Consider the following 26,086-nt stretch of genomic DNA (forward strand, 5'->3'; position numbering starts at 1 on the left):
ACTAATACCTCTTTATGTTTGTGTGGGAGGTATTAAGGTACACACACCCATGCATGTTACAGAGGTCGGAAAAAGATGTCGGTTGTCCTGCTCTGTCACCCACCACCCTATTCCCTCTAGATTTTCTCACTGAACCCACAGCTAGACTGGCAGACAACAACCCCAGCAATCCTCCTGTCTCTACCCTACTTCCTCAGAGATGGGTTACAGGTACGAAGCCACATCTGGCTTTTAATGTCAACACCAGGGATTTGAACTCAGATCCTCAAGCTTGCACAGGAAGTACTCTTACTGACTGAGCCATCTCTCAGGCCCTTAAATAAGGCCATTTTTAAACATTTCTTATTCTTGATTTGGGTGGATATAGTAAATGCAAATTCTTTTTTAAAAACACAAAAAGTCTTTTTCAGTAAAGAAATCCACATGGAAATACACACTGTTAAAATAACATGGCATTTAGAATTTCTCCCACAAAAACAAATCAACCCAAAACACTATGAGGAGAGAGTTAAATCAAAGTTGACTGAATAGATAGATAATCACTGAGGCCAATTAGACAAATACTGCCTAAGTTAATATTCATCCTCTAAAGAGTCTACAATTTAAAAAAAAATCTCGATATTTTAATATTCTTCAAGAGATTTTCTTTAAATACTAAGAAAATCCATAAATCTCCCAGTATTTTTCTTTGCTAACATCTTAAGATACTAACAAGGTTTCATCTCCATGTCAACACAAGGTAGGCTACTACAGACAAAGGGCACACTGCAGGTACAGTAAAGAACAGCAGAAAGTAAGAACATCTTAACTATGGGAGTATATTTAAAATTCCATTACTGTTTTTCAAACATTTTAATAGTTAGCAAAACGGATGAGGTTCTTCTAAATACAACTCATCAACAAAACAAGATTCAACCAACACATACTTACTTGGTATGGGAAGCACAACAGAAGGTGGAGGCTGACCATGTCCTTGAGGAACAGGAAGTCTCATACTATGGCCAGGGCCTGGGCCTGGGCCGGGACCAGGACCAGGGCCGGGACCAGGGCCTGGGCCTGGGCCTGGCATTGGAGGCATTAACATTCCGGGAGGTGGTGGAGGAGGAAGCCCAGGAGGAGGGGGTGGGAAGGGAATCATACTTGGCAGAGCAACTTCATCAACAACTAGAGGATCATTCCCATGATCAAACTGACAAAGGTCACCAAGTACACAAAATCCTCTTTCTGTAAGAATTAAAATTAAAAAAACAAAAACAAAAGCCTTATTACGATCTACTTAGAGTTCAAAGAATAAAACAAATTCCAGAAAACTCAACATCCTAATTTACATTGTAGTCTTTTTCTAAGAAGTGGGAAATCTCCGTAGGGCTCGCCTGTGAGTGACCATATAACCTTGAGGCAAGCATATTCTCTATTCTCTATGACAGTATGACCTATTGAAATTTTACAACAGCAGGGTCAAACAGGATACTAAGTAGCTACTATTAGATTAACCAAGTTGTTAAATTTTTATAAACAGGTGTGGTGGTGACTCCTGTAATCTTAGCACTCTAGAGGCTGAGGCAGGAGGATTGCAAGTTTGAAGTCAGCCTGAGTTACATGCACATTTGAGGCAAGCCTGGGCTACATAATAAGACTCTCATTTTAAAAAGGAAAGTTTGCTTTTTTTAAATAATAAAAACAAGATATTTTACCAAATAACCATTTATCAAATGTTTGATAGGAACAAAAGCCTTGAACTAATAATCTCATTTCAATGATCTGTCTCATAATATTATTTCAAGGCAACCATTCTTGCTATATATGGTTTAAATTTAAAATATTCAAGTAGATAGAAGAACTGACTTATAATGTTCTAAAATTTATTTTAAAATAGTTGGCAGAGAAGATCATGAATGTTCCCAAGATCAAAAAATAAGTTGGAGGTTATAAACATGTTAGTCACTCTGATTTGATTACTTCATTCAGTATAGATGTACTGAATTCTTGCTGTATGCTGTAAGTATGTATAGTATGCATCAATTTAAACAATATTTTAACACTAAATTTCTACTGGGCAAGGTATACAAGGCTATTTATTGCAAACCTGCTTATAACTGAAAAGGCTGAAAAGGCTCAAGTGCATATTTATGATAAATGGGTTGAACATATTTTCATACATACAGAATACTATGTAAGAGCCTCAAAAAACACTTGAGGAAGTTCTTTACATGTCAGTATGGAGTTATTTTCAGGACACTGTAAGTGAAAAACATTACATGGTGCATGAAGAAAACAATAGTAATCACATATTAAAAAAAAAAAAAAAAGTAAGGCAAGTTGCCTGCAACATTTGCTTTCCTAGCTGGGAACAGCACATACAAAAGAGAAGGCAATCTTTACCATCATAATCTCTGCAGCGTCTCTTTGGTGGTGGGTTTCGACCAAAAGAATTGGAAGAGCTATGATTGTTATAGTAATTAGACCAGCTCTCGGTTGTGTTTTCAGAATGGTGAGCAGGTGCAATCACAGTGACAGTGCTGGGAATAGACTGCGCCCCAGAGGAGTACTGCTCAGAAGAGTTCGGAGGTGGAGCAGACACGGGCACATAGGAGCTCTCCAGGTCATTTCTTTCACTCTTAAACTTTGATCTTTCCCTGTGCTCTGTTTTAGAGACAGAAAGAAACGAGAAGTCACATGTTTACATGCTTAAGCTACACTTGCTCAGAACAACAATGCTGAGAACATTAGCCTACACTTACTGAGAGATCCACAGCTTAAATGCATTCACTATTCTAAAAGCAGGAACATATCTCAACTGACTTGTGGAAAAAAAAAATGTTTTACAGTATTAACAAGTACACTGGCAGAATATGGGTCAGGTTTCCACTGGCACTTTAGGATTTTTCTTTTTATAAACATTGGGAAACCTCTAGCAAGTCAATTCAATTACTTTCAGGGAAAACAAAACCAAAGGCAACCTTTTTACTTAAGTGCTATTGTAACTAATTAAAAAGATATTTCTATCAATATTAAAATATTAAAAAGATATTTCTATCAATTAGAAAAATGATTTAAATCTTGATACTCTATGATAACAGAAATAACTTTAAAAAAAAACTGCCTTAATTTCAAGGGTATACAAGATTAGCACTGTCTTTGTAAGATCAATATCCAATTCCAGTTTTCCCATTTCTCCCAGCTGCCAAGTAAGTTTTCCAGGGCTGTTGTCTACTCACCAACATTCCTGTTTGCATCTCGGTCTTTGCTGCGGCCCCTGCTGCGGCTCCTACTCCGACTCAAGCCTCGGCTCTTACTCCGGCTCTTGCTCCTGCCCCTTCTCCAGTCATACTTCTCACGATACAGCTCGTTCCGCTCATAGTACCGCTCATAGTCTCTCCACTTGCCATCTTCTCTTTTCTTCTCACGTGTCCTGTAATACACAGATATAAAAGCCATACGTAGACTCTAGAAATGAGATCTGTGCACAAGTCCAGAGAATAAAATACTCTCTTTAAGTCACCACAACTCATAATGTCTATTTTAGAATGCCTTAAGACTACCACTAACTCTTCTAACCATTATTAAAAGGGGGAAAGGTTTTCCCACTTCAAGCATACAGGGTAGGGAGAAAATAAAGAAAAGGTAAACCCAAAAGTATGAGGAAAGTGGGGGAGAAGACAGAAATCAGAAGGAGAAAGGGGGGAAAGGCTCAAATAAGTCTTCCTAAACAATGACCACTTTGTGATCAAAGGTGAACATATGCCAAACTGTACCCCTTTTGGCATATGCTAGCATGGATAATTTTAATATGGAACACCCCTAAACAAATGGAACATTTCATTATAATTCTCTAAGGAGACTGCTCCCACCCCTGCGCTCTTGGGGAAAGCAAATAATGACTGTTTTTTTAGACACAGAAGCTAAGACAACAGCAAAAGACAGAACAGAAAGAAAGCAACACTCTCACCCTTGGTACTTTAGAGAGGGTGTTGGAACACAGACCATAGATGCTATTTAACTAACTTTGCATACTGAAAGTAGCTTTCAATACCTTACTATTCAGAGACAAATACAAACCTTCGTTCACTGGATTCTGAACGACTCTTCTGAGGACTAGGATATTTCTTCTTTCTACCATCTCGTTCTTCTTCTGCTGGCTCTTGAAATACCTGTGAGATTTGTTAAAAATAAAATCAGTTCCTCCCAGGGCAGTGGTGGCACACACCTTTAATCCCAGCACCCAGGAGGCAGAAGAAGGTGGATACTTGTAAATTCGAGGCCAGTGTGATCTACAGAGTGAGTTCCAGGGCAGCCAGGGTTACAAAGAGAAACTCTGTCTCAAAAAACACCGGCCCCAGAAATATCAGTTCCCCTATAAGTTACAAAACTCAGATAACTGATAAATCTTTCTAATACAAGAAAAGGTATAAACATACGGAATGCTGTAGCCTGAACCAAGTGTGTGGCCCCACATGCCCGAGAGGTAAAAGTGGGGCATCCTCAGAGTACCCAAGACCCTGTCTCAAAAGAAAAGAAAACCCACTACTCCTCTCAAAAACAAATATAAACACTCAAGTTATATCATTTATTGACAGATAATTACATATATACTTAACATACTGTTTTAAGCCATTTCCAAAAAAATGTCAGAACAGGGAAAGTAAAATGCAGGCTCACATTAATTTAAAACAGGGTATGTTAGCTGACTATGGTAGTACAATCACATGATTGAGACAAAAGGATTGTTGTTTGAGGCCAACCTGGACTATAAGCAAGATCCTGTTTTTTAAAAAAAGTCAGGTATGATAGCTCATACTTGTCATTTCCACATTTGGCAGGGCTGAGGCAGGAGGGTTGCCATAAGGATAAGGCTAGCCTACCAACATAATGAGTTCCAGGCTCCCAGAGCTAAATAAGCAAGGCTTTGTCTTAAAAAAATAAAATAAAATAAAAACAGCAAACACAAGGCCTTGATCCTCAGTACCACATACAAATGAATCAAATTTGTAAGAACTAAACAAATTCCAAATAATGGAGAAACTCATTATTTATTAATATCAAAATCAGGAAATGAGTGAATGGACCAGAAGGTAACAATGTAATAAAATGCAGATAGCAGGGCTGGAGAGATGGCTCAGCGATTAAGAGCACTAGCTGCTCTTCCAGAGGTCCTGAGTTCAATCCCCAGCTCACAACCATCCACAATGAGATCTGGTGCCCTCTTCTGGCCTGTAGGCAAACATGCAGAAAGAACACTGTATATGCAAATCTTTAAAAAAAAAAAATACAAATAGTATAATAATAGTGGCCACAACATGTATGGCAGCAGAGACTACACACTCATCCAACTAGATTCATAAGTCCATTTCCTTTAGCAATGTACAAAGAACACAAATGATGCATTACTCCACTGAGAAGCAACAAGCTGAATCTAGATAATAACTCCACAGAACAAATATTATTTATTTACAAAGTAAAGTCTTGGGGAAGTTTTGGTAAAAAGGAACAAATGTGGCAGCATAAACTATCGCATACATCTTCTATTGTTTTCAGCACCAGGATGAGCTTCGTCAATGGTCCAAATTCTCTTGCCTTTTTCCCTTGTGGCCAATAATCTAATTATAAAAACAACTGGCAGTACAATGCAGCTGAGGCTCAAGAAGTCAAGATGGCTAGATCTGAGATTTGTTTCAGAGACAGTTGCAAGCTGCAAAAGCAGCAACTGAGTAGATTAGGAATTAAACCATTACATTTATGTGTGTCATAAACATTATGAACTATTGTTTATACCAGTAATCACAGTTAATTCGAATATAAAAGGAACAAGAAATGTCAGACAACTGTCATTCAAGAGAGCTCTGGAGCTAAGCTCATATTATCCGTTTTTTTTTTTAAATTTTCACAACTAGGATTACAAAAATACTACAAATGGAACCTTGTAATGATTTTTTAACTGTTCTTTTAAAACAGGATAATAGAATTTTTAAAAGATTTATTTTTGTGTCCCTGCATATATGAATATGTACCATATGAGTGGATGTTGCTTGGAAAGGCTAGAAGGCTACAAGATCCCTTAGAGCTAGAGTTTCAGGTACTTGTACCATCTAACAAGGGAGCTGGAGAGCTCATGAAGAATGGCAATGCTCTATCTACTGAGCCATCATCTCTTCAGCTCCCAGTATCACTTTTGTTAATATTCAAATCAAGCACAAGTGAAACAGATTCTCATAAGTCAGTGAATACCTGATATGACTACAGAAAAAGGCTACCTGTCTTAACTATGAGCCATCTTTCTAGCCCCTTAGCTCAGTATCTTTAATCATATTTTCATCCTTTAACAATATTTCCTTTTTATTTTTCCAATGTTGACAGTGTGGTTAAAAGAGTAAATAATTTCTCTGTATATGTAACCATATGTTACCTGATGATTTATCTTGAAGTCTCCTTAATACTTTACTTTCATTCAAGCCTCTGTCTGTAACCAAATTTCCTTTTTTTAGAAATCACTAGATTTCTCTGAAGGCTGAAGAAAAATAGTGCTTGCTGTTTGATTACGAGGATCTGAGTTCAGATGCTGCACCCACATGAGTGGGGCATCCTGCTCACATCTGTAACCCAACTCTGAAAAGCAAAGGGGGGGCTTGCTGGTTTGTAGCCTAGCTAAGAAAATCCACCTTTAGGTGTAGGGAGAAACCCGCCTAAAAAAAAGTTTCAGGATGAGCATGGTGGCAACACCTTTAACACCAGCACAGGAAGCAGAGGCAGGTGGATCTTTATTAGTTCAAGACCAGTCAGTGCTACATAGTAAGACCTTGTCTCAAAAAAAAAGGGGGGGAGAGATGGCTCAGAGGTTAAGAGTGCTGGCTACTCTTCCAAAGGTCCCGAGTTCAATTCCTAGCAACCACATGGTGGCTCACAACCATCTGTAATGAGTTCTGGTGCCCTCTTCTGGCATGCAGGTAGAACATTGTATACAGTGTCAATAAACAAATGTTTAAAAAAACAAAACAAACAAACAAAAAAAACACAACAACAAATCCTTCAAAGAAACAAGAATAATTTCAACTTGCAATTAAGAATCCTGGTAACAAAAGCAAAGAATTGTATTACCTCTTCTTTAATTTCTTCTTTTTCTTGGACTAGTGGTTTTGGCTCAGGTTTAACTGGTTCCAATGGTGGAAGGTAGTTTTTAGTATAAAGACTTTCAAATAGCTTGTCCACAAAACCTGAAGTCTCTAAAGAGAAAAAATATTTAAATGTTATACAAACAAAAATGGAAAAGATAAACACTGTTGCCAATACTTTAGAAAAACAAGGGATCTTTAACATTGTTGTCAGGTGTTTAAAACCAAGACTTACCTTAAAGGAAGGAACCTCACTTTTGTTTCTTTTTAAATCCTTTAAACATAATTGCATGTGTGTAGATGATATAAATGTAAGATTTTGTTGCTTAAGAACAAAAGATTAGAAACAAAGTTCCTATAAGCAATAAACTAACAAATTATCAAAAAAGAGATTACAAAGTTTCTCTTGACCTACTAAGAATATCAGATCTGATATAAACTAATACTTAACGTGTTCATCTGTTCAAAGAAACTGAAAGGACAAACTGTGTGCTATAGGTGCGAAAAAAGCCTACATAGAATAGGAAGAAATAATCTCATAGTATAACTATACATGTTGGTAGCATGCATTACCCACTCAAAGGCTGAATTAGATATGTCTGAATGGGTTGAAATCAGTATTTGTGTTTGATTTAGCTCTGTGTTCTGGCCTATTTGAAAGTTCCTCAGACAAATAGATGAGAAAAATGGGTAGTTTTGTAGAAAACACAAATATCAAAATATGTCTAGTTTTACTATAATTAAATTTAAGTAACTTTCATTGGTCTTTCCCTAAGAACACCTGAGGGGGGTACTGCTCAGTGGCAAAGGACTTTGCCCTGATGGTGCAATTCCCAGCATAAGGGAAGGTTGGGTATTTTGAAGGCATCACATGGGCTCTACTGATACTGTAATTAAGACACATCTTACATTTCTAAAATGCAAATTATTTGTACCTCAAAAAAGCATCCTCAGACAACTCTTTTACACTACTAATTTTATAAGCAAACTTTTTTTTCCAAAATGGTAAAACTGTTAGCTGAAGTGGAACATGGTGATTCATACCTGTAATACTGTAATCAGAGGGCTGGATGCTCCCAGACTAGGCTACTTAATGAGTTCCAGGGCAGCCTATACTAGAGTGATACCCCCACCAAATGACAAATAAATAAATAACACAGCCAGGGTGGGGGGGGGAGTGGGGGAGGTGGGCTGGAGAAATGGCTCAGAAGTTTAGGGAACTTGCTTGTTGCTCTTACAGAGGACCCAGGTATGGTTCCAGAAACTCTATGGCAGCTCACTACCATCCACAACTGGCTTACAACATCCAGAACTGAGTTCCCAGGTATCTGGCACCCTCTAGTGGCCTGCACAGACACCAGGCATGCACACAGTACATGGACATACATGCAAGCAAAACACTCATACACATAAAATAAAAATTTTTAAATTAAAAATAAATTTGGAGATGTATCTGAGTGATTGCCCACCATGTGGAAAATCCTGAGTTTAATCAACAGTAAGCCAGGTTTAGTGGTTTATGCCTGTAATCCCAATGCTTCAGAGGTAGAGGCAAGAAGACCAGAAGTTCACAGAAGTCTAAAATAATCCTCTACTACATGACAAGTTCAAGGATAACCTGTGCTATATGAGCCCCTATCAACAAAGAAACAAACTGATAAGAATATATAAAACTAGCTGGATGGTGGTGGCGCACACCTTTGATCCCAGCACTTGGGAGGCAGAGGCAGGCAGATCTCTGTGAGTTGGAGACCAGCCTGATCTACAAGAGCTAGTTACAGGACAGACTCCAAAGCTACACAGGGAAACTCTGCCTCAAAAAACTAAGAGAAAAAAAAGGAATAGATAAAACTGTAAGCTCTTTTTGACTGTTATATATAACTTTAAGGTAATAAATTAGACTCTTCAAAACCTTCTATAAACAACTTTCTTCAGACTCTGTATTTTCAGATGTATTACTTTCATAATTTGAAAGACAGTTCAATAAAGAAAGAGAGAGGAAGGAAGGAAGGAAGGATGGAAGGAAGGAAGGAAGGAAGGAGAAAATAGAAAGGCAAAAACAGGGCTAGTGAGGTGGTTCAATGAGAAAAGGCCCTTACCACACTGCCTGCTGACCTGACTGCAATCTCCATGACCCACACTGTAGGAGAGAACCCACTCCTGAAAGTTGTCCTCTGACCTCCAAATGCATGCTGTGGCATACATACACACAAAATAAACAAATAAATAAATAAATGTAGTTTTTGGGGATCTATATACCAAATACTGTTGGTTCCAGGTCTCTACTTTCAAGAGAAGGAAAAGCGAACAAGGAAAAGGCAGATAAACTGGCAAATATATAGCAGGGTGTTACAAGTGCCATGAAAAAAACAAGGCATTCAGGCATGGTGGTGCCTTTAATCCCAGTACTCAGGAGACACAGGAAAAGCAGATGTCAGGAATTCAAAGCCAACCAAGGATACATAGTGAGACCCCCCCCCCTTTTTTTTTTTCTTAAAAAAAAAAGGGGAGGGGGAATAAAGCAGAGCTGAGAGGAGGAAATGGTAACCAGGATTGTAGCATGGGATGTCCATATTATACAAACTACACTGGGGAAAACTGTGCAAGATGACATGTGAAGAGATCAAAAGGACATGAGGAAGAATCTTCTAGGCAAACATAAAAAACTGTCCATGTGCTCTGAGTAAAGGCCCACACACTGACATTCAAAGACAGAAGAGAGATGAGCAGTCTGGCTTAGAAGAGGACTAGGTAGTGGTGGCATGGGGCAGGAAATATCAAGAAAACAGCAAGAGAAACTTCTTGCAAGCTCTGTATGGTTGGAGGATGTTGGTAAAAAGGTAGGAAATCTGTCTAAGACAGTCTCATGGAGCCCAGGCTATGCAGCAAAGGACAACAGATCTTCTGCTCTTCCTGTCTCCAACTCCCAAGTGCTGAGTCACAGGCAAGCATCTCATGTCCAGCTGAAGACAAAAAGTTAAGTACAAAGAGAAAAGAATCATACCCATCTCTTCTTGGATCTCAAGATGTCCCAGACAAAAGAGAAAAAGAACATTGGGTTCTCTTTATTAACAGCAAGACTATGTATGCAGCTTCGGGGCTGGGAAGATAGCTCAAGTGAAGTGCTTGCTACACAAGTATAAGAATCTGAATCTGAACCCAGAATTCATGCCATGGTGGCACTTGTTTATAGTCACAGCAATGGAGAAGGAAGCTGTCTGGTGCTTGTTGGCCAGGCAGCCTAACCTACTTTGCAAGTTCCAGACCAAAGACAAACTCAAAAAAAGATGGAAGGGCCCTGAGAAATGACACAAGTGCTTATGTGCACCTGTACATACATGAATATAAATATTATAAATATATATGCATGGGTGTGCACCGACAGACAGGCACATCCACAAAAAAGCCTTAAACAGTTATACCTCAACCTCAGCTAAATACTGCCAAAAGATGTAATGAATCTAACAAGTATAGAGCCTTTGTCTCAATACAAGAAAGAAGCAAAGGATGGGAAAAACCTGTCCTTCCTAAACACACAATATGTAAGCATTCATGAATGGACATATTGAAGTATTCAAAGGACCCTGACCACTATAAAGTATCTCACTTCATAGGCATAAACAGTAAAACTGGAATGATACAGAGATTAACATAGCACTGTGCAAGAAAGGATTACACACAAATTCTGAGCCCCCCCCCCCCAACACACATACACATACGCACATACTAAGCTTATACCTTCATGAAATTTGGTTGTGTTGCTGCTGTTTTATTTGAGACAGGGTCTTGCTCTATAGCAAAGGTGACGGGAAATTCAGTGTAGAGCCCCAGGTTGGCCTCAAACTTATAATTTTCCTGCCTCAGCCTCCCAAGTGCTGGGAATACAGGCATGTGTTACCACTCCTGGCTCTTTTCAGGAAGTTTTAAATTAAAAATATTTACCTAAAATACAACAATTACCTTTTTGTAAAAAGACATCAAGTTGATCAGCACAAAAGGCTTTCAATTCCTTCTCAGGTTTGTCCTTCTTGACCAGTGCTACAACATAGTTGGCTAGGGCTGAAGGGTCAGCATCACATCTAGTTAGACAAAGAGAAAATTAAAATTGTAAAACATTGTTTGTAAACAGTGACATTATTAATGAAATTACCCCTATTTTAAAAAATCGAAGATTTAAAGTGACTTCAAACACAGGCAGCTATCATAACAAATATATAGTTCAAGTGAGATTTTCCTTTTCTGTTTGTATGTTTTAATAATTAGTTTGTCTCCTATTTCCAAGGTTCTAGTAACACCAAGAACATTGAATCAGGACATTTATTTGTTTTCTCAGAAGCAACTGGAAAATGGTAAATCCTAAATTGCTGACATCAATAACACCCCCAGGAACTGTGTGTTTCATATGACCAGTGAGAAAAAGCAAGGAAGGGAAAGTGATGGACAGATTATTCCTCTTCTCAGAATACATTTCCCTAGAGCCACAGGAACTAACACCCAAAATCACCTACTCAAACTACCACTAACCTCACCCTGTTCTTTAGTTATTACTGGTAGCTTGCTACACAGCTGCAAGCAAAAGAAAGCTCCAAGAGCTAGAAACAAGTATACAAGTGCACGAAAGGTAGCTGAAAGAACCTTCATTTGCTTTGAATCTGGATTGCTGACTCCTGACCAATCTATCAGACATATGTTTGATCTACGTTATAACAAACTAAAAGTTTACATGTTGTAATATATATGTGTGTGTACATATGTATTTTAAAATTAGATTTCCTAATACATGCATATTTAAGCTACACATATTCCATGTAGCCTCAAACAGTTACTTGGACTTTTTGTTTATTTCTGAGACAGGGTCTCACTTGTCTGGAATTTTATGTGTGGCCTCAAATCCTCTTGCATCTGCCGGCTGAAACTAGAGGTGTGTGCTACCACGCCTGTATCTTAAAAGGTAAAATGAACACGCAGGATGATAGTAAATTAAATCATCATGTAAGCAAAGTGATCAATGCTTATAAAATGCTATTCAATATAATCTTGTTCAATAATTCTTAGGGCTCCTTTGTCAAACCAAATTTAAGACATTTCAACTTATGACTGTCAGTCACATTTTCCAACAAAAGAAAAACTAGTACCTCTACTTCTGAAGTGTTGGTTCAAACCTATAATTCCAGGATTAGGGAAACCAGGGCAGGAAGATCACATTGGGTTCAGGGACACACTGGGCCAAGAAAACTATCTTAAAACAAATAAGCCACTAAACAAAAGCCTATACATTAGTAAAAGAACAAAACTTTTCTTCATTGCCAATACTGTCTTAAGGAAAGGTGATTCTTTAAAGCCTGCACACCTAGGGATTGGTAAAGTGCTTGCAGCACAGCACTTGGGATCCCTAGCACACACATAAGAAGTTGGATGTGGTGGTGTGCCTGCAATCCTAGCACTGGAGAGGCAGAAACAGTAAGATCCCCAGAGCTTGATGGTCAACGAACAGAGCAATGAGCAAGTTTCAGTAGAGAGGGACAGAGGAAGAACACCTGATGTTGACCTCTGACTTACACACACACACACACACACACACACACACACACACACAAAGAGAGAGAGAGAGAGAGAGAGAGAGAGAGAGAGAGAGAGAGAGAGAGAGAGAGAGAGCATGCACCTAGTACTAGAGACAGACAGAAAACAGACTATGTACTTAATTCAAAAAAAGAAAAATTATGCAGGGCGTTGGTGGCACACGCCTTTAATCCCAGCAATCCCAGGAAGAGGCAGGCAGATCTCTGTGAGTTCAAGGCCAGCCTGGTCTTCAGAGTGAGTGCCAGGATAGGCTCCAAAGCTACACAGAGAAACCCTGTCTCAAAAAACCAAAAAAAAAAAAAACCAAAAAAATCATTGTCATTCTTATAAAGCACAGAGCTACTTTACAAAATCAGAATCAAAGGTCAAAGTGTGTTAAGAATGAATATGTATTACTATTTATATATTACAATAATGCACGAGTTAAAAAGAAAGTTAGCCTACTCCTTTGATCCCAGCACTTGGGAAGCTGAGGCAGGCAGGCCTATGAGTTCAAGGCCAGCCTGGTCTACAGAGCTAGTTCCAGGACAGCCAGGGCTACACAGAGAAACCCTGTCTCAAAAAAAGAAAAAGAGAGAGAGAGAGAGAGAGAGAGAGAGAGAGAGAGAGAGAGAAAGAGAGAAAGAAAGGGAGGGCTGCTGTTTACTGAGCCTGCTTTCTTACAGAAGTCAGAACCACCAGCCTGGGATGACACCACCCACCATGGGCTGGGCCCTTCCCTATTGATCACTAATTGAGAAAATGCCTTACAGCTGGATCTCATGGAGGAATTTTCTCAACTGAGGCTCCTTCCTCTGATGACTAGCTTGTGCCAAGTTGACACAAAACCAGCCAGTACAGATACTCTTCTTGCTTAAACATTTGTGTGTGCGTGCATGCGTGTAAAAGTGTGTGTGTGTTTACAGGCAACCTGTGGGCTCTAGGGACTGGGCTATCAGATTAGGAGTCTTGGTGGCAAGCACCTTTACCTACTAAGTCATCTTATCAGCCATAGATAAAGGCAGTCTCTAACACAGATAAAAAAGGATACAGAAAAATAAGGAACGGAAGAAATGGTTAAGTGGTTAAGACTATGTATTTCTCTTGTAGAAGACCTTTGATTCCCAACACCCATGTGGTAGTTATTGCCTGCAACTCTAGCTCCAGGGTATTCAACTCCTATTTCTGGTCTCTGCGGGTAACACAAGATGTTTATATATATGTAGAGGAAAAACACCCATATTCATGTAATATTTAAATAAAGAGAATATGAAGTTTCTAGTCAGAAACAGGCAAAATATCTAGTTACTGAGTTAAACAAACCCAGGTACTTTACATAATTTAGTATTCAGACTGAAAGAAAAATACAGAATTGAGCTGTTTTTGATAGAACACATTTTAGGGAAATTGAAACAAGTTATCAATATGTAGCCCACACTGGCCTGGATCTCACAATGTAGCCCAAACTGGCCTCAAACTTGTAGCTGTCCTCCCATTTTACCTTCTTTAGTGCTAGGCTTATAGGCATGTACCACAATACCCCTTCTAGAGCTAATGAAACACATTTTAGTGTAATTTTGTTTTAAAAAAAATTAAGGTGAATTAAGATAAAATAGTAGAAAAAGACTCTAGGAAAGGTGATCACAGTTTGAACATTTGCTTAATGTAAATAAATGAATGACTACTACTAACTGGTAGAATTCTACACTTAACACAAATGCATGTTATATCCAAAGGAATGTAACTCTATCATCTTCCAATATGTGTCAATAAAGTGGGCTATCAAGTAAATCATCAATCTGAAATATTAAGTCACACTAAATAAAAGATGAAACAACGACTTTTGGGAGTCTTGTGCTAAAACTCCTTTCTGACATCTTACTCATACTTTCAACACACTAACTCCTACTACATAATCTTTGGAAATTCACAATTATAACACAGTACCATGGTACTGATACTTAAGCTAGTAGTAGCCCAATAGTATTTCCAGGACTACATCACAGAAACAGCCTAGGACCCTTGATATACAAAACCATCCTTGTCCTACCAAAAAAATTATTCTCTTCCTATATCCAGGATAGTATGCAAAAACAGTACACAAAACCTTTAGCTACTTTTATGGAACCAAGTTCATAGATTCTGCTATAGCACAGTTTAGAAAGAAATTTAAAAATGTTTGCGTCAATAGCTACACAAAACATGTACATTTTATAGTAAAAATGGTTTCCTGTTAAAAAGGTTATAAAAGTTGCTAACATATATCTCCTAGATTACTACATTGAGCTGGGAATGGTGGCTCATGTGCCAAGCTCTCTGTAACTGGAGGCAGGATCAGGAGTACAAGATCGGAGTTCAAGTTCCGTTCAGCTATAAGAAACATTGTTTCAAAAAAAAACAAAATCATTCCAGAGGCAGAGAGGCAGAAAGGTAGAGAAGCAGAGGAAAAGGGAACAGCAAAGGAGGTGGAGAGGCAGGGAAGAGGGGAGGAAACAGAGAAAAGTAAGAAGGAGGAGGAGGCAGAGGAGAGAGGGAGAGATGGGAAGGCAGATGAGGAGCAGAGGGTGATAAAAGGGGCTGAGAGGAGGAAGTGGTGGATCTCTGAGTCAGAGGTCAGCCTGGCCCAGTTCCAGGCCAGCCAGGGTTACATAGTAAGACCTTGTCTAAAAACAACAACAAACAAACTGAAATAATAATAATAATAATAATAATAATAATAATAATAATAATAATAATTTAAAAACCTAACATTAAAATTGCAAATCTGAGGGCTGGGTGTGGGTGGCACACGCCTTTAATCCCAGCACTCGGGAGGCAGAGGCAGGCAAATCTCTGAGTTCGAGGCCAGCCTGGTCTCCAGAGTGAGTGCCAGGATAGGCTCCAAAGCCACAGAGAAACCCTGTCTCACCCCCCCCCCAAAAAATTGCAAATCTGCAAGGCAACTAAGTGTTCCATTCAAGAGAAGGGCTAGTGAGATGGCTCAGTGGGTAACGGCCTTTGCTGCCAAGTCTGATGAGCTGAGTTCAATGCTCATACAAGCACACATATGCATACACATGCACAAGCATATATACACAAATAAAATTAATTTTTAAAAGATTAGGCAGAGAGCCCTCCTTTGGAAGTAAAACTGACTGTAACTCCATGCAAGTAAAATGCTACTTCATATCACATAACACTTTTCTAATGTATACCTGCAAGACAAATTATGGTGTTATAAGCCTCAACCAGTACCAGTACCTTTAATTGAAATAACAATCAACAAAAATTTTTCAAAAACAGTGTTATCAATGAGGACTCATTAAAACTCATATCCTATATAATGTAAAATGTTTTAATGATCTTCAAGTCATCTTAAAAAACAAGATTAGTTACACAGCAGACCTGTTGGTACGAACTTGAAGTCCCAGCTACCTGAGAGGCTGAGGCAAAGGGCCTTCCTGGAAAACAGAGTGAACTAACAGTCTAGACAATTTAGTGAAACCCTATCTCAAAACAAAACTAAAAAGCTGGGGATATAGCTCAGTGGTGGAATGCTTGCCTAGCATGTGTGATGACCTAAATTCAATCCCCAGTATCATAAAAGAAAAGGAAAAGGAGAAAGAAAAATCGGAATTTTCATTAGAAAAAGCAAACAGAAATACTGACTTACAAACATCTATGAAGCCCTCAAATTTGATTTTTTTTCTCTTTTGATGAATTCTCCATTAGCAGACATTACTATCTGTACAGCTAAAACACCAGTGTCAAATTTCAAACATATACCAACCCCCAGATGGAAAAGTGCTACCTTTGATACTACTAAAAAGCCATTACAATCTTTGGCTTCAGGAAGAAGACAAAGTCTACTAGACCTCCTTCCACTTCACAAGCCAAATCTACATTTTTCTTAACATGGGCCTGATTTTAACTTCTTAGTGTGATCTCTTTCAGAGACAAGGCCACTAATAAATGTGCTAAGGAACTATGGGGGAAAGACCAATATGTATTAACAGACACAAATATCCATATATATTTACTAAAAACTAGACAGAAGAAACAAAGGTCAACTCTGAAAATACTTAAGACACTTGAAAATCTGTTTATTACAAAAAGACAGCATCAGTTTTTTGTTTCTTTAATTTTTGGTTTTTCGAGATGGTTTCTCTGTGTAACAGCCCTGGCTATCCTGGAAATCACTTTGTAAACCAAGCTGTCATCTAACTCACAAGTGTTGGGATTAAAGGTATGTGCCACCACCGGCAACAGCATTACTTCTAACCAAATAATAATAATAGTCAGGGAAACCACTCTTACTGTCAGAGATATAAAACATATTACACACACACACACACACACACACACACACACACACACACACACACTCACACACACACAGTGATGGTTATAAAAGTAAAACGCTTTTCTGATGCAATGTCAATTAGAAATCAAGCTAGAAAATTTCAGTTGAGTGCTTACAGCTACAAAGTTCCTACATAAAGAAACTGAAAATAAACACTGATAATTTTATTTTCTATAGTGCACTAATAAAGGCACTTTATTAATACCCTCACATTGGGGATTAAGTTCAACACATGAGTTTTGGGTGGCATTAACATAAAGACTGCAGCACTCTCCTCTTACCCACCCCCCTTTTTTCACTACATAGCTATTGACCATTGGCAGCATATAGAACATGCTGGCCTCGAACACAACACTTAGCAACCCCCCTCTCTCTCCCTCCCCCTCCCTCTCTTTAATGTATATAGTGTTCTGTCTGCATGTATGCTTGCACACCAGAAGAGGACACCAGATCTCATTACAGATAGCTGTGAGCCACCATGTGGGTACTGGGAATTAAACTCAGCACCTCTGGAAGATCAGTCAGTGCTCTTAACCTCTGAGCTATTTTACTCTTAATTGCCTGCATTATTTTTGTTTTTGAGATGGGTTTCACTATATAACCCTGGCTGTCCTGAAACTCACAAGAGATTCCCCTGCCTATGTCTCCCAAATAGTGGGATTGAAGTCATGTGCCCCACACCTGGCTTCATCTTACTCTTTTTTTTCCTTCTTACTCTTTATTAGGGGTTTTCATGAAAGTATACATGGAAGAGATACCTCCAGGTTTGTTTTTGGTTTTACTTTTGATAATATGCATGACATACACATCCATCTGTCAGCTCCAAATACCATTTTGGTATCTGAACCGTGGATCCTAGAACAGCTACGATCCTCGTTAAATATATGCACAAAGTTAAATTAGAAAATAACATTTTTTTAAATGCTGGGACTCAAACCCAAGGCCCTCTGTATTACTCTATCACTAAGCTGCACTCCCAGTCCAAACTTAATTTTCTAATTGTCAAGCAATCAAAATATACACATGAGGCTGTTCATTCATTTCAACATTTACTGTTAAGTACCAAGTTCTCTCGTTCTTTCTCTCTCTCTCTCTCTCTCTCTCTCTCTCTCTCTCTCTCTCTCTCCCTCTCTCTCCTCTCCCTCCCTCCCTCTCTCTCTCCCTCCCTCTCTGATTTTTTCAAGACAGATTTTCTGTGTAGCCCTGGTTGTCCTGAACCTCACTCTGTAGATCAGACTGGCCTCAAACTCAGAGAACTGCTAGCCGCTAGCCTCTGCCTCCTGGGATTAAAGGCATGTGCCACCACCACCCAGCTTAGAACCAAGTCTCTTGCTTGATGACTTTGATCACTTTGAGTAAGACAGGCCTAGCTCTTCAAGTCACATGACTAGGAGATGATTATGAAAAAAATTACTGAACAAAAAAATCACATATGGTACAAAATGACATGCAATAACTATGAAAGCAATAGCGCTGTAAGAGAATGAGAGAACACAGTGATAGTAAACACAGAGCTATAAAAGCAACTCTGGCTTCTAGCCTATAGCTGTTGGGCCAGGAAGAATGAAGTCAGACATATTTAGGAAGCAGACCAAGAACATAAGAACAAGTATGCTCTTAACTTAGTACACCAGAATATGTCAACAAGTCATCTACAAAATAACCCCTGTCCTATAAGGCTGTGAATGTCACCTTAAACAAGCCTCAGGCAGCACTATAGGCACAAGAATTCTGTGAAGCCACTACTTCTCCATCCTTAGAGTCCCAAACACTCATCACACCCTACTAATTTATTTACCAGAAGATCAGGCCTAATGACCAATAGCTCATGTTTCCTCCCATTTGAGCAACATAGTGATAACTAGTCAGAGTTTAATGTCCTAAAAGTTGCCAGCCTACTACACCAGGATACAAACCATACCTGCCATGACTACTGAACCAATATGAACCAATGAAATCCCATTCTTAAAGCTTTTGCTGCCCTTTCCATCATACTCCAAGATAACATATTTTCTACTATAGTTTGAAAGACTTTGAAATGGTCAGAACTCTCAGAAACTACAAGCCTAACTTCTTTTCTTTTACTTTTTAAGATTTATTTATTTATTATGCATGCAGTGTTCTACCTATATGTATCCTTGCAGACCAGAAGACACCAGATCTCATTGTAAATGGTCGTGAGTCACCATGTGGTTGCCAGGAATTGAACTCAGGAACTCTGGAAGAGCAGCCAGTGCTCTTAACCACTGAGCCATCTCTCCAACCCCACAACTCCTATTCTTACTTATGGCAATGAGTTGCTGGCTGTGTTACACACAAGACAATTGAACATTTGTTAAAGATGGTAGTGGCACCCAACATTAATTATCGCTGGGCATTGGTGGCACACGCCTTTAATCTCAGCACTCGGGAGGCAGGGGCAGGTGGATCTCTGTGAGTTCGAGACCAGCCTGGTCTACAAGAGCTAGTTCCAGGACAGCCTCCAAAGCCACAGAGAAACCCTGTCTCGAAAAAACAAACAAACAAACAAACAAATAAATAAATAATCTGCAAAGCATAGTTTACCTTCATATTTCAAAAAAACATAAAATGTATTATACAGAGTGCCTGAAGAATACAAAGCACTCTGACAGCCTGCATTATTACTGCACTGTATTTGTTTTTTTAAAAGATTTATTTATTTATTTATTTATTTATTTATTAATTATGTATACAGTTTTGTCTGTATGATGCCTGCAGGCCAGAAGAGGGCACCAGATCTCATTACAGATGGTTGTGAGCCACTATGTGGATGCTGGGAATTGAACTCAGGACCTCTGGAAGAACAGCCAGTGCTCTTAACCACTGAGCCAGCCCTACTGCACTGTATTTGTAAGGTAGGTAAAAGGCTACTATTTAAGAGGAGGAAAAGATGATTTCTGCAAAATCAAAATGAATCAAAATGATATAAGTAGAAACTAACTGTCCTGATTCACACAACATTATAATACACAGAAGCAACTATCCAGAAGTTTACAAACCCCACCAGTCTTTTAAAAGGGCACACCAATGGCACACAACCTATAATCAAACACTTAGAATAAGGGCAGGATTGTGAGTTGAAGGCCATTCTGGGCAGAGAAATCCCAGGCCAGTATGTGCTATATAATAGGATCTGAAAAAGAAAAGAAAGAAAAAAAAAAAGAAAGACACACCAATACAAAGTTATACAATAAGCCAAACAAGAAGTAACAAATGTTTAAAATTTCCTTTCAGAGAGCTCAGTGATAGAGTACCTGCCTTGAATGCACTAGGCCCTGAGTTCAAATCTTGGTATTGTAAAAGAAAAAGAGTTAAATATTACTTATTTTGATGGAAATGTAGGTCTGTTAGTGTAATCAAAATGCTTGTCTTAGGTGGATCTCTGTGAGTTCCAGGCCAGCCTGGTCTACAGAGCAAGTTCCAGGACAGGCTCCAAAGCTACAGAGAAACCGAAGGGGGAGGGGGGAGGGGGGTCTTGGCCCAGAGAGATGGGTCAGCAGGTAAAGACACCCACCAACAGACATGAATAGGATCCCTGGAACCTACATGGTGGGAGAGAATGGACTCCTACAAGTTGCCCTCTGACTTCCACATGTAAAATCACACACACACTCTCACACACACTTTTTTTAAAAAAAAAAGATTTATTTATTTATTATGTATGCAGTGTTCTGCCTGAGTGCAAGAAGAGGGCACCAGATCTCATTACAGATGGTTGTGAGCCATCATGTGGTTGCTGGGAACTGAACTCAGAACTTGTGGAAGAATAGCCAGTACTCCTTAACCTCTGAGCCATCTCTCCGGTCCCACAAACCAATTTCTTAAAATGAGTAGAGATTTCTGATAAAATAATGCCACAACATCACAATTTATGCATAATCCCTACATAGTATCTCTGGCAACGATGTCTACAATACTTTATAGGTAAATAAAAATAAGGACCCTACATAAGATCTGTTAGTCTAGTCTATCTTTTTGACCTGGTTTCCTCCCCTTTTAGTACTGCCATCAAAAATGCTAGTAATGGTCTTTCCCCAGCAAGCTAAGGGAGGTAAAGAGTTATTTCTTCCAGGGCTGGAGGAATGGCTCAGCAGTTAAGAACACTGGCTGGAGTTTGAGGCCAGCCTGGTCTACAGAGCAAATTCCAGGACAGCCAGAGCTACACAGAGACCCTGCCTTGAAAACAAACACTGGCTGATCTTCTAGATGGCTCACAACCATCTCTAACTCCAATTCCAGGAGACCTAATACCACCCTGGCATAGATGGTCACAAGGCACAAACAAAGTGTACAGATATGCTTGCAGGCAAAACACCCATACACTAAAATAAAAATAAAATCTTTCAAAAAACAAGTACAACAGAACTCATGTGCTCAGCTATAGCTTGATTCCAACCTAGCCACTGCAACTGCATTATCGAAGAGCCTGACAACTGCTCTGAAACGCTGTGTTGTAGTAACATGTCAATCTTTGGCATGAAAAATGTTCTTGAATCTAGAATATGAAATAAGTAAATTTATAAACACAACATATGTTAGCATATCATTTATTATGTTTTTAGAATATCTAAACAAAAAGTAATCTACCATGACAATGTACCAAAAATGAAAATCTATATGGCTGGGGCTGGAGAGATGGCTCAGAGGTTAAGAGCACTGACTGCTCTTCCAGAGATCCTGAGTTCAATTCCTAGCAACCACATGGTGGCTCACAACCTTCCATTATGAGATTTGGTGCCCTCTTCCGGTGTGCAGATATACACGGAAGCAGAATGTTGTATACATAATAAATAAATAAAAAGAAAATCTATATGGCACTTACACTTACTTATTTTTTATTAGCATCGCTTTCTTGAAAGAAAGAAAGAAAGAAAGAAAGAAAGAAAGAAAGAAAAAGAAAGAAAGAAAGGAAGGAAGACACCACTGAACTGGCTTCACATCTGTAATCCCAGCACTTTTCCAGACAGGATTTCTCTGTAGCTTTGGAGCCTGTCCTGGAACTCTCTCTCTAGACCAAATTGGCCAGCTAAAATTCAACACAAATTAAGTTTTAACACTAAATTCAAGTGTTTTGTTTGGCTAACAGGTTTTCTTCTTTTGAGACAAGGTCTGCACTACATAATCCTAGCTAGGCTAGAACTCACTCTGCAGCCCAGGCTGGCCTGGAAATCATGGCAATCCTCTTGCATCAGCCTCCAGAGTGCTGGATTACAAGTGTACAATGCCATGCCTAGCTTTCAAGTATTGATTCATTTTTTGAATATTTATTATTATATTTTTAATTATTTGTCGGTGTATTCTGCTTTTTGGTATGTACATGTGAATGCAAGTGCCCTCAGATTCCAGAGATATTAAATCCCCAGATCCCGAGTTATACTTTTAATCATTTTACATGGGTTCTAGAAACAAAACTCAGGTCCTTTGAAAAAGCAGCAAATACTCTTACCTACTGAGTCATCTCTCAAGCTCTCAAGTCTTCATTTTAAGATGTAATATTCATTCATTCAAGATTACAAAATAATTAAAATTGTCAGTCCAGGAAAAAAAAACACCCTAACAAAAACATCATTATTAAGAAAGATGACAGCCAGGTGTTGGTGGAGGCAGAGGCAGACAGATCTCTGTGAGTTCGAGGCCGGCCTGGTCTCCAGAGTGCCAGGATATAGGCTCCAAAGCTACAGAGAAACCCTGTCTCGAAAAACCAAAAAAGAAAGGAAGGAAGGAAGGAAGGAAGGAAGGAAGGAAGGAAGGAAGGAAGGAAGGAAGGAAGACAACACTCCCTACACGAAATTTTACCATAAGAAAAAAAGAAAAGAGCTAGTGGGTGGTGGCTAATGCCTTTAATCCCAGCACTCAGGAGACAGAAGCAGTCAAATCTCTGTAAATTGGAAACCAGCCTGGTCTACAGAGTGAGTTCCAGGACAGCCAGGACAGCCAGGACTAAGCAGAGAAACCCTATCTAGAAAAACCCAAAATAAATAAATAAATGGACAGATGAAAGAAAGAAAGAAAGAAAGAAAGAAAGAAAGAAAGAAAGAAAGAAAGAAAGAAAGAAGAAAAGTACTAGCTAGGGGCTGGAGAGATGGTTCAGGGATTAAGGGGTACTGACTATCCTTCCAGAGGTCCTGAGTTCAATTCCCAGCAACCACATGGTGGCTCACAACCGTCTGTAATGGGATCTGGTGCCCTCTTCTGGCATGCACTGTATACATGATAAATAAATAAATCTTTAAAAAAAAAAAAAAAGAAAGAACAGTACTAGCTAGTACCTTTACTATCTCGTAAAACATTTTAGGGTGCCTTCAAAAAAAAAAAAAAAAAAAGACTAAGTAAAAGGATTTATAAGGCTAAAAGTTGTTACTACTTTTAGTAAATGTATTAAATATACATTTAATAATTTTAAAAGATTGAATTTTAATAGTTGGCAAAAGATCTCTACTAACAAACAGAATGAGAGCTTATCAGGAGAAATTGAGGAAGAAAAAAAAAAAAGAGCTAAGGCTGTAACTCAGTAAATCACTGGTCTGGCCCTGGGTTCAAAGTTCTACAATGCAAGAAAAGACACTGGGACAGCAGGTGTTCAAAACAGACTAAAGTGTTGATAAGAAACTATAACTAATTTTAAAAAGCATGCAGACGTGCCCCGTTTTTTCAGTTCTTTCCACATATGGTAAATTTACTTAGTTCTATCTTATTTCCAAATTGCACATCATCATCCATTTCTCAGTGCCCTAAAACTTGCCACTGAAGAAGGATGCAAATATTCTACCAAACTTTCAAGTATGCCCGAAGTCATTTTCATTCTAGCTGGACTACCATTCATCTAATCCTGAGAAGCCCTACTGCACACCTATTTACTCATTCATTCATTCATTCATTCATTTATACTTGTGATCTTCTCATTCACTCTCAGAATACAAATAACACTTCAGACATCCAAATACCCCACTATGGCCTCCTTTACTATCCTGACTCCACAAAAGTAACACATTGGACTACAGATAGATGAGTCTCCTCCTGAGGTATGTTCCTATCCCCCATGCCCCCAAAAAACAAAGTAGCAAAACAAAAACAAAAAGTTAGTTAACCAAGTTTCTTGGGGGGGGGGAGGAAATAATAGAGGAACTGGAAAGCAAAAATGACAATATCTTCCAACAGCCTCAACTCTTATCATACCTCCACCCACACCTCTAGGACTACTACTCATTTCTAACCCCTGAAAAACACTTTTTTTTTTTAAACTAGAGTAATTTGATTTCATGAATCAAAGCCCACCTTTTTCCTCCTTGAATCGTCGGGGGGGGGCTAATTAGAAGGCAAACAAACAGAAATAGCCGGGGCGGGGGGGGGGGGGGGGGAGGGAGAGCAGGAAGTGCTTTTTCCCCTCCTATTCGGTTTCCCATGCTCTCTTCAAAGTCTCGTCTCTCATGCCTTCCATCCTTTCCTCCCCACAAGGCTGTTCCAGAGACTAGTTACACCCGAGTATCCCCAAACACTCCACACAACCTTTACTGTCTTAAAAGTTGAAACAAGAAGTTGATGCCTCTGCTGTCCCTCCTAAGCCTCTCAATGATATTTCCACAATTGACACTACTTAAAATATCTTAAGAGGACAGGGCTCTCATTCTCCTTGCCCCTCAACAGTCACCCTACGCCCCAATTACAGTTGCCCTGTCATCTTTCAACAATGTTAACAAGATCCTTATTTACTCGTGTGCGCCTTTTATTCTTCTTACCTGTATCTTTAAAAAAAAAAAAAAAAAAAAAAGATGCTGCAACTATGCCCGCCTCAACCTCATCATCCATACTATATACTAGTTAATCCTTTTAGCCCTCAATAAAACATAATAAAAATCCTGAGTCTTCCCCCAACATCCTATGATATCTAAAAATAATCAATTCTATCATCAACTCCTCAAAAACACCTTAAAATCCCTTAGTATTTTTGCTCTCATGCTCATGAGCTCCCCAATAATTTATCCAAACCCTTCCATGCCCGCATATTCACTCAGCACTCCATCTTTCAAACCCCTTAATATTCTCATCCCTTGGAGCTCAACCCTAATTACACCTGAGCTTCAGGACCCCCTCTCTCCCTTCTCTGCCCCAGTATCCCGAGAAGGCCCTCGACACCTGGATCCTGGACACTGTTTGCAAAGTCCTCCAGCCCGCTCCGCCGTCCCATACCTCAGCTTTCACATTTAAAAATCCCTCGACAGCCGCGCCACTCGCCTCAGCTCCCAGGTCGGCGTCCTTCAGTCTCCCGCCGGCCTGCAGCCCGGGCCGGCTCCCAGTGTACTCGGGAAGCCCCGCCGCCCGTGCCCGGCCCCTTCCCCCCCCCCACCCCATACACACACACACACCTCACACCGCTGTGGACGAGTACTCGGCGGGCGGCCCGGACTCCCGCCTCCCCTCCCCCACGCCCCCGCGGGTCCCCAACGCCCATGCCGCCGGCCCGGCGCGGCCCGGCGCACTCACATCGGCTCCAGTAACTTGGCCAGCCAGGACTTGAGGGCATCCACATCCTCTATGAGCATGGTGCAGGGAAGGCGGGCTCGGCCGCCGCTCCTCCTAAGGCCCGCCGCGGATCTCCGCTCGCCGCCGCCTCACGTTCCCTCACAGCTCCGGGTGCCCTGACCCACCGGGCATCTTAGAGACTTCACCTACTCCCTGGGCCGGGGCCTAACAGGAACTAACCCAAGAGCCCCACTCAACCTAGCCCTGAGGCTCAAGTGGGCGGGAGATAATGTGGAGTGACGGGCGCACGCACCAATAGGCGGGAGAGGGCCGCGCGCGGTGGGCCAATCGTAAGGCTCTCCCGCCCCGCCCGCCGGTCGTATCCAGTGAGGGCGGAGGGACCTAGCAAGGTAGGTGGAGAGTTCAGTGAACTCCCGGTGCAAGATGGTATCTTGGAGAAGGTGCTGTGCCTCTTAAAGGGTCCGCGGCGCCTCTTTTGACCACGCCGCCACCCACGCCCGGAGTACCGGTGTCTACTGCTAGGAGTGCCTGGGGGAACCCGGAGAGCCCCTCTTCCTGGTTCCGTCCGTTCGTTTTT

The 26,086-nt window shown here is 40.0% G+C and overlaps 1 protein-coding gene across 2 annotated transcripts in view; it reads right to left on the minus strand.

Annotated features, from left to right (window-relative positions):
- The window catches only part of Rbm27 (RNA binding motif protein 27), a 67,793-nt gene extending 42,055 nt beyond the window's left edge, over nucleotides 1-25,738 (minus strand). For both annotated transcript variants that reach the window (XM_027397993.1, XM_027397992.2), the window contains exons 1-7: nucleotides 25,510-25,738; nucleotides 11,067-11,185; nucleotides 7,093-7,217; nucleotides 4,060-4,151; nucleotides 3,219-3,412; nucleotides 2,383-2,643; nucleotides 931-1,224 (exon numbers count right to left, since the gene is read on the minus strand). In XM_027397993.1, the coding sequence (XP_027253794.1) occupies nucleotides 931-1,224; nucleotides 2,383-2,643; nucleotides 3,219-3,412; nucleotides 4,060-4,151; nucleotides 7,093-7,217; nucleotides 11,067-11,185; nucleotides 25,510-25,568 (1,144 nt within the window). In that variant the 5' untranslated portion in view covers nucleotides 25,569-25,738. The remainder of the gene's footprint in view (nucleotides 1-930; nucleotides 1,225-2,382; nucleotides 2,644-3,218; nucleotides 3,413-4,059; nucleotides 4,152-7,092; nucleotides 7,218-11,066; nucleotides 11,186-25,509) is intronic.
- Between the last annotated feature and the right edge of the window lie 348 nt (nucleotides 25,739-26,086).

This window comes from Cricetulus griseus, chromosome 2, assembly GCF_003668045.3.
Source record: "Cricetulus griseus strain 17A/GY chromosome 2, alternate assembly CriGri-PICRH-1.0, whole genome shotgun sequence".
Lineage (NCBI taxonomy): Eukaryota > Metazoa > Chordata > Mammalia > Rodentia > Cricetidae > Cricetulus > Cricetulus griseus.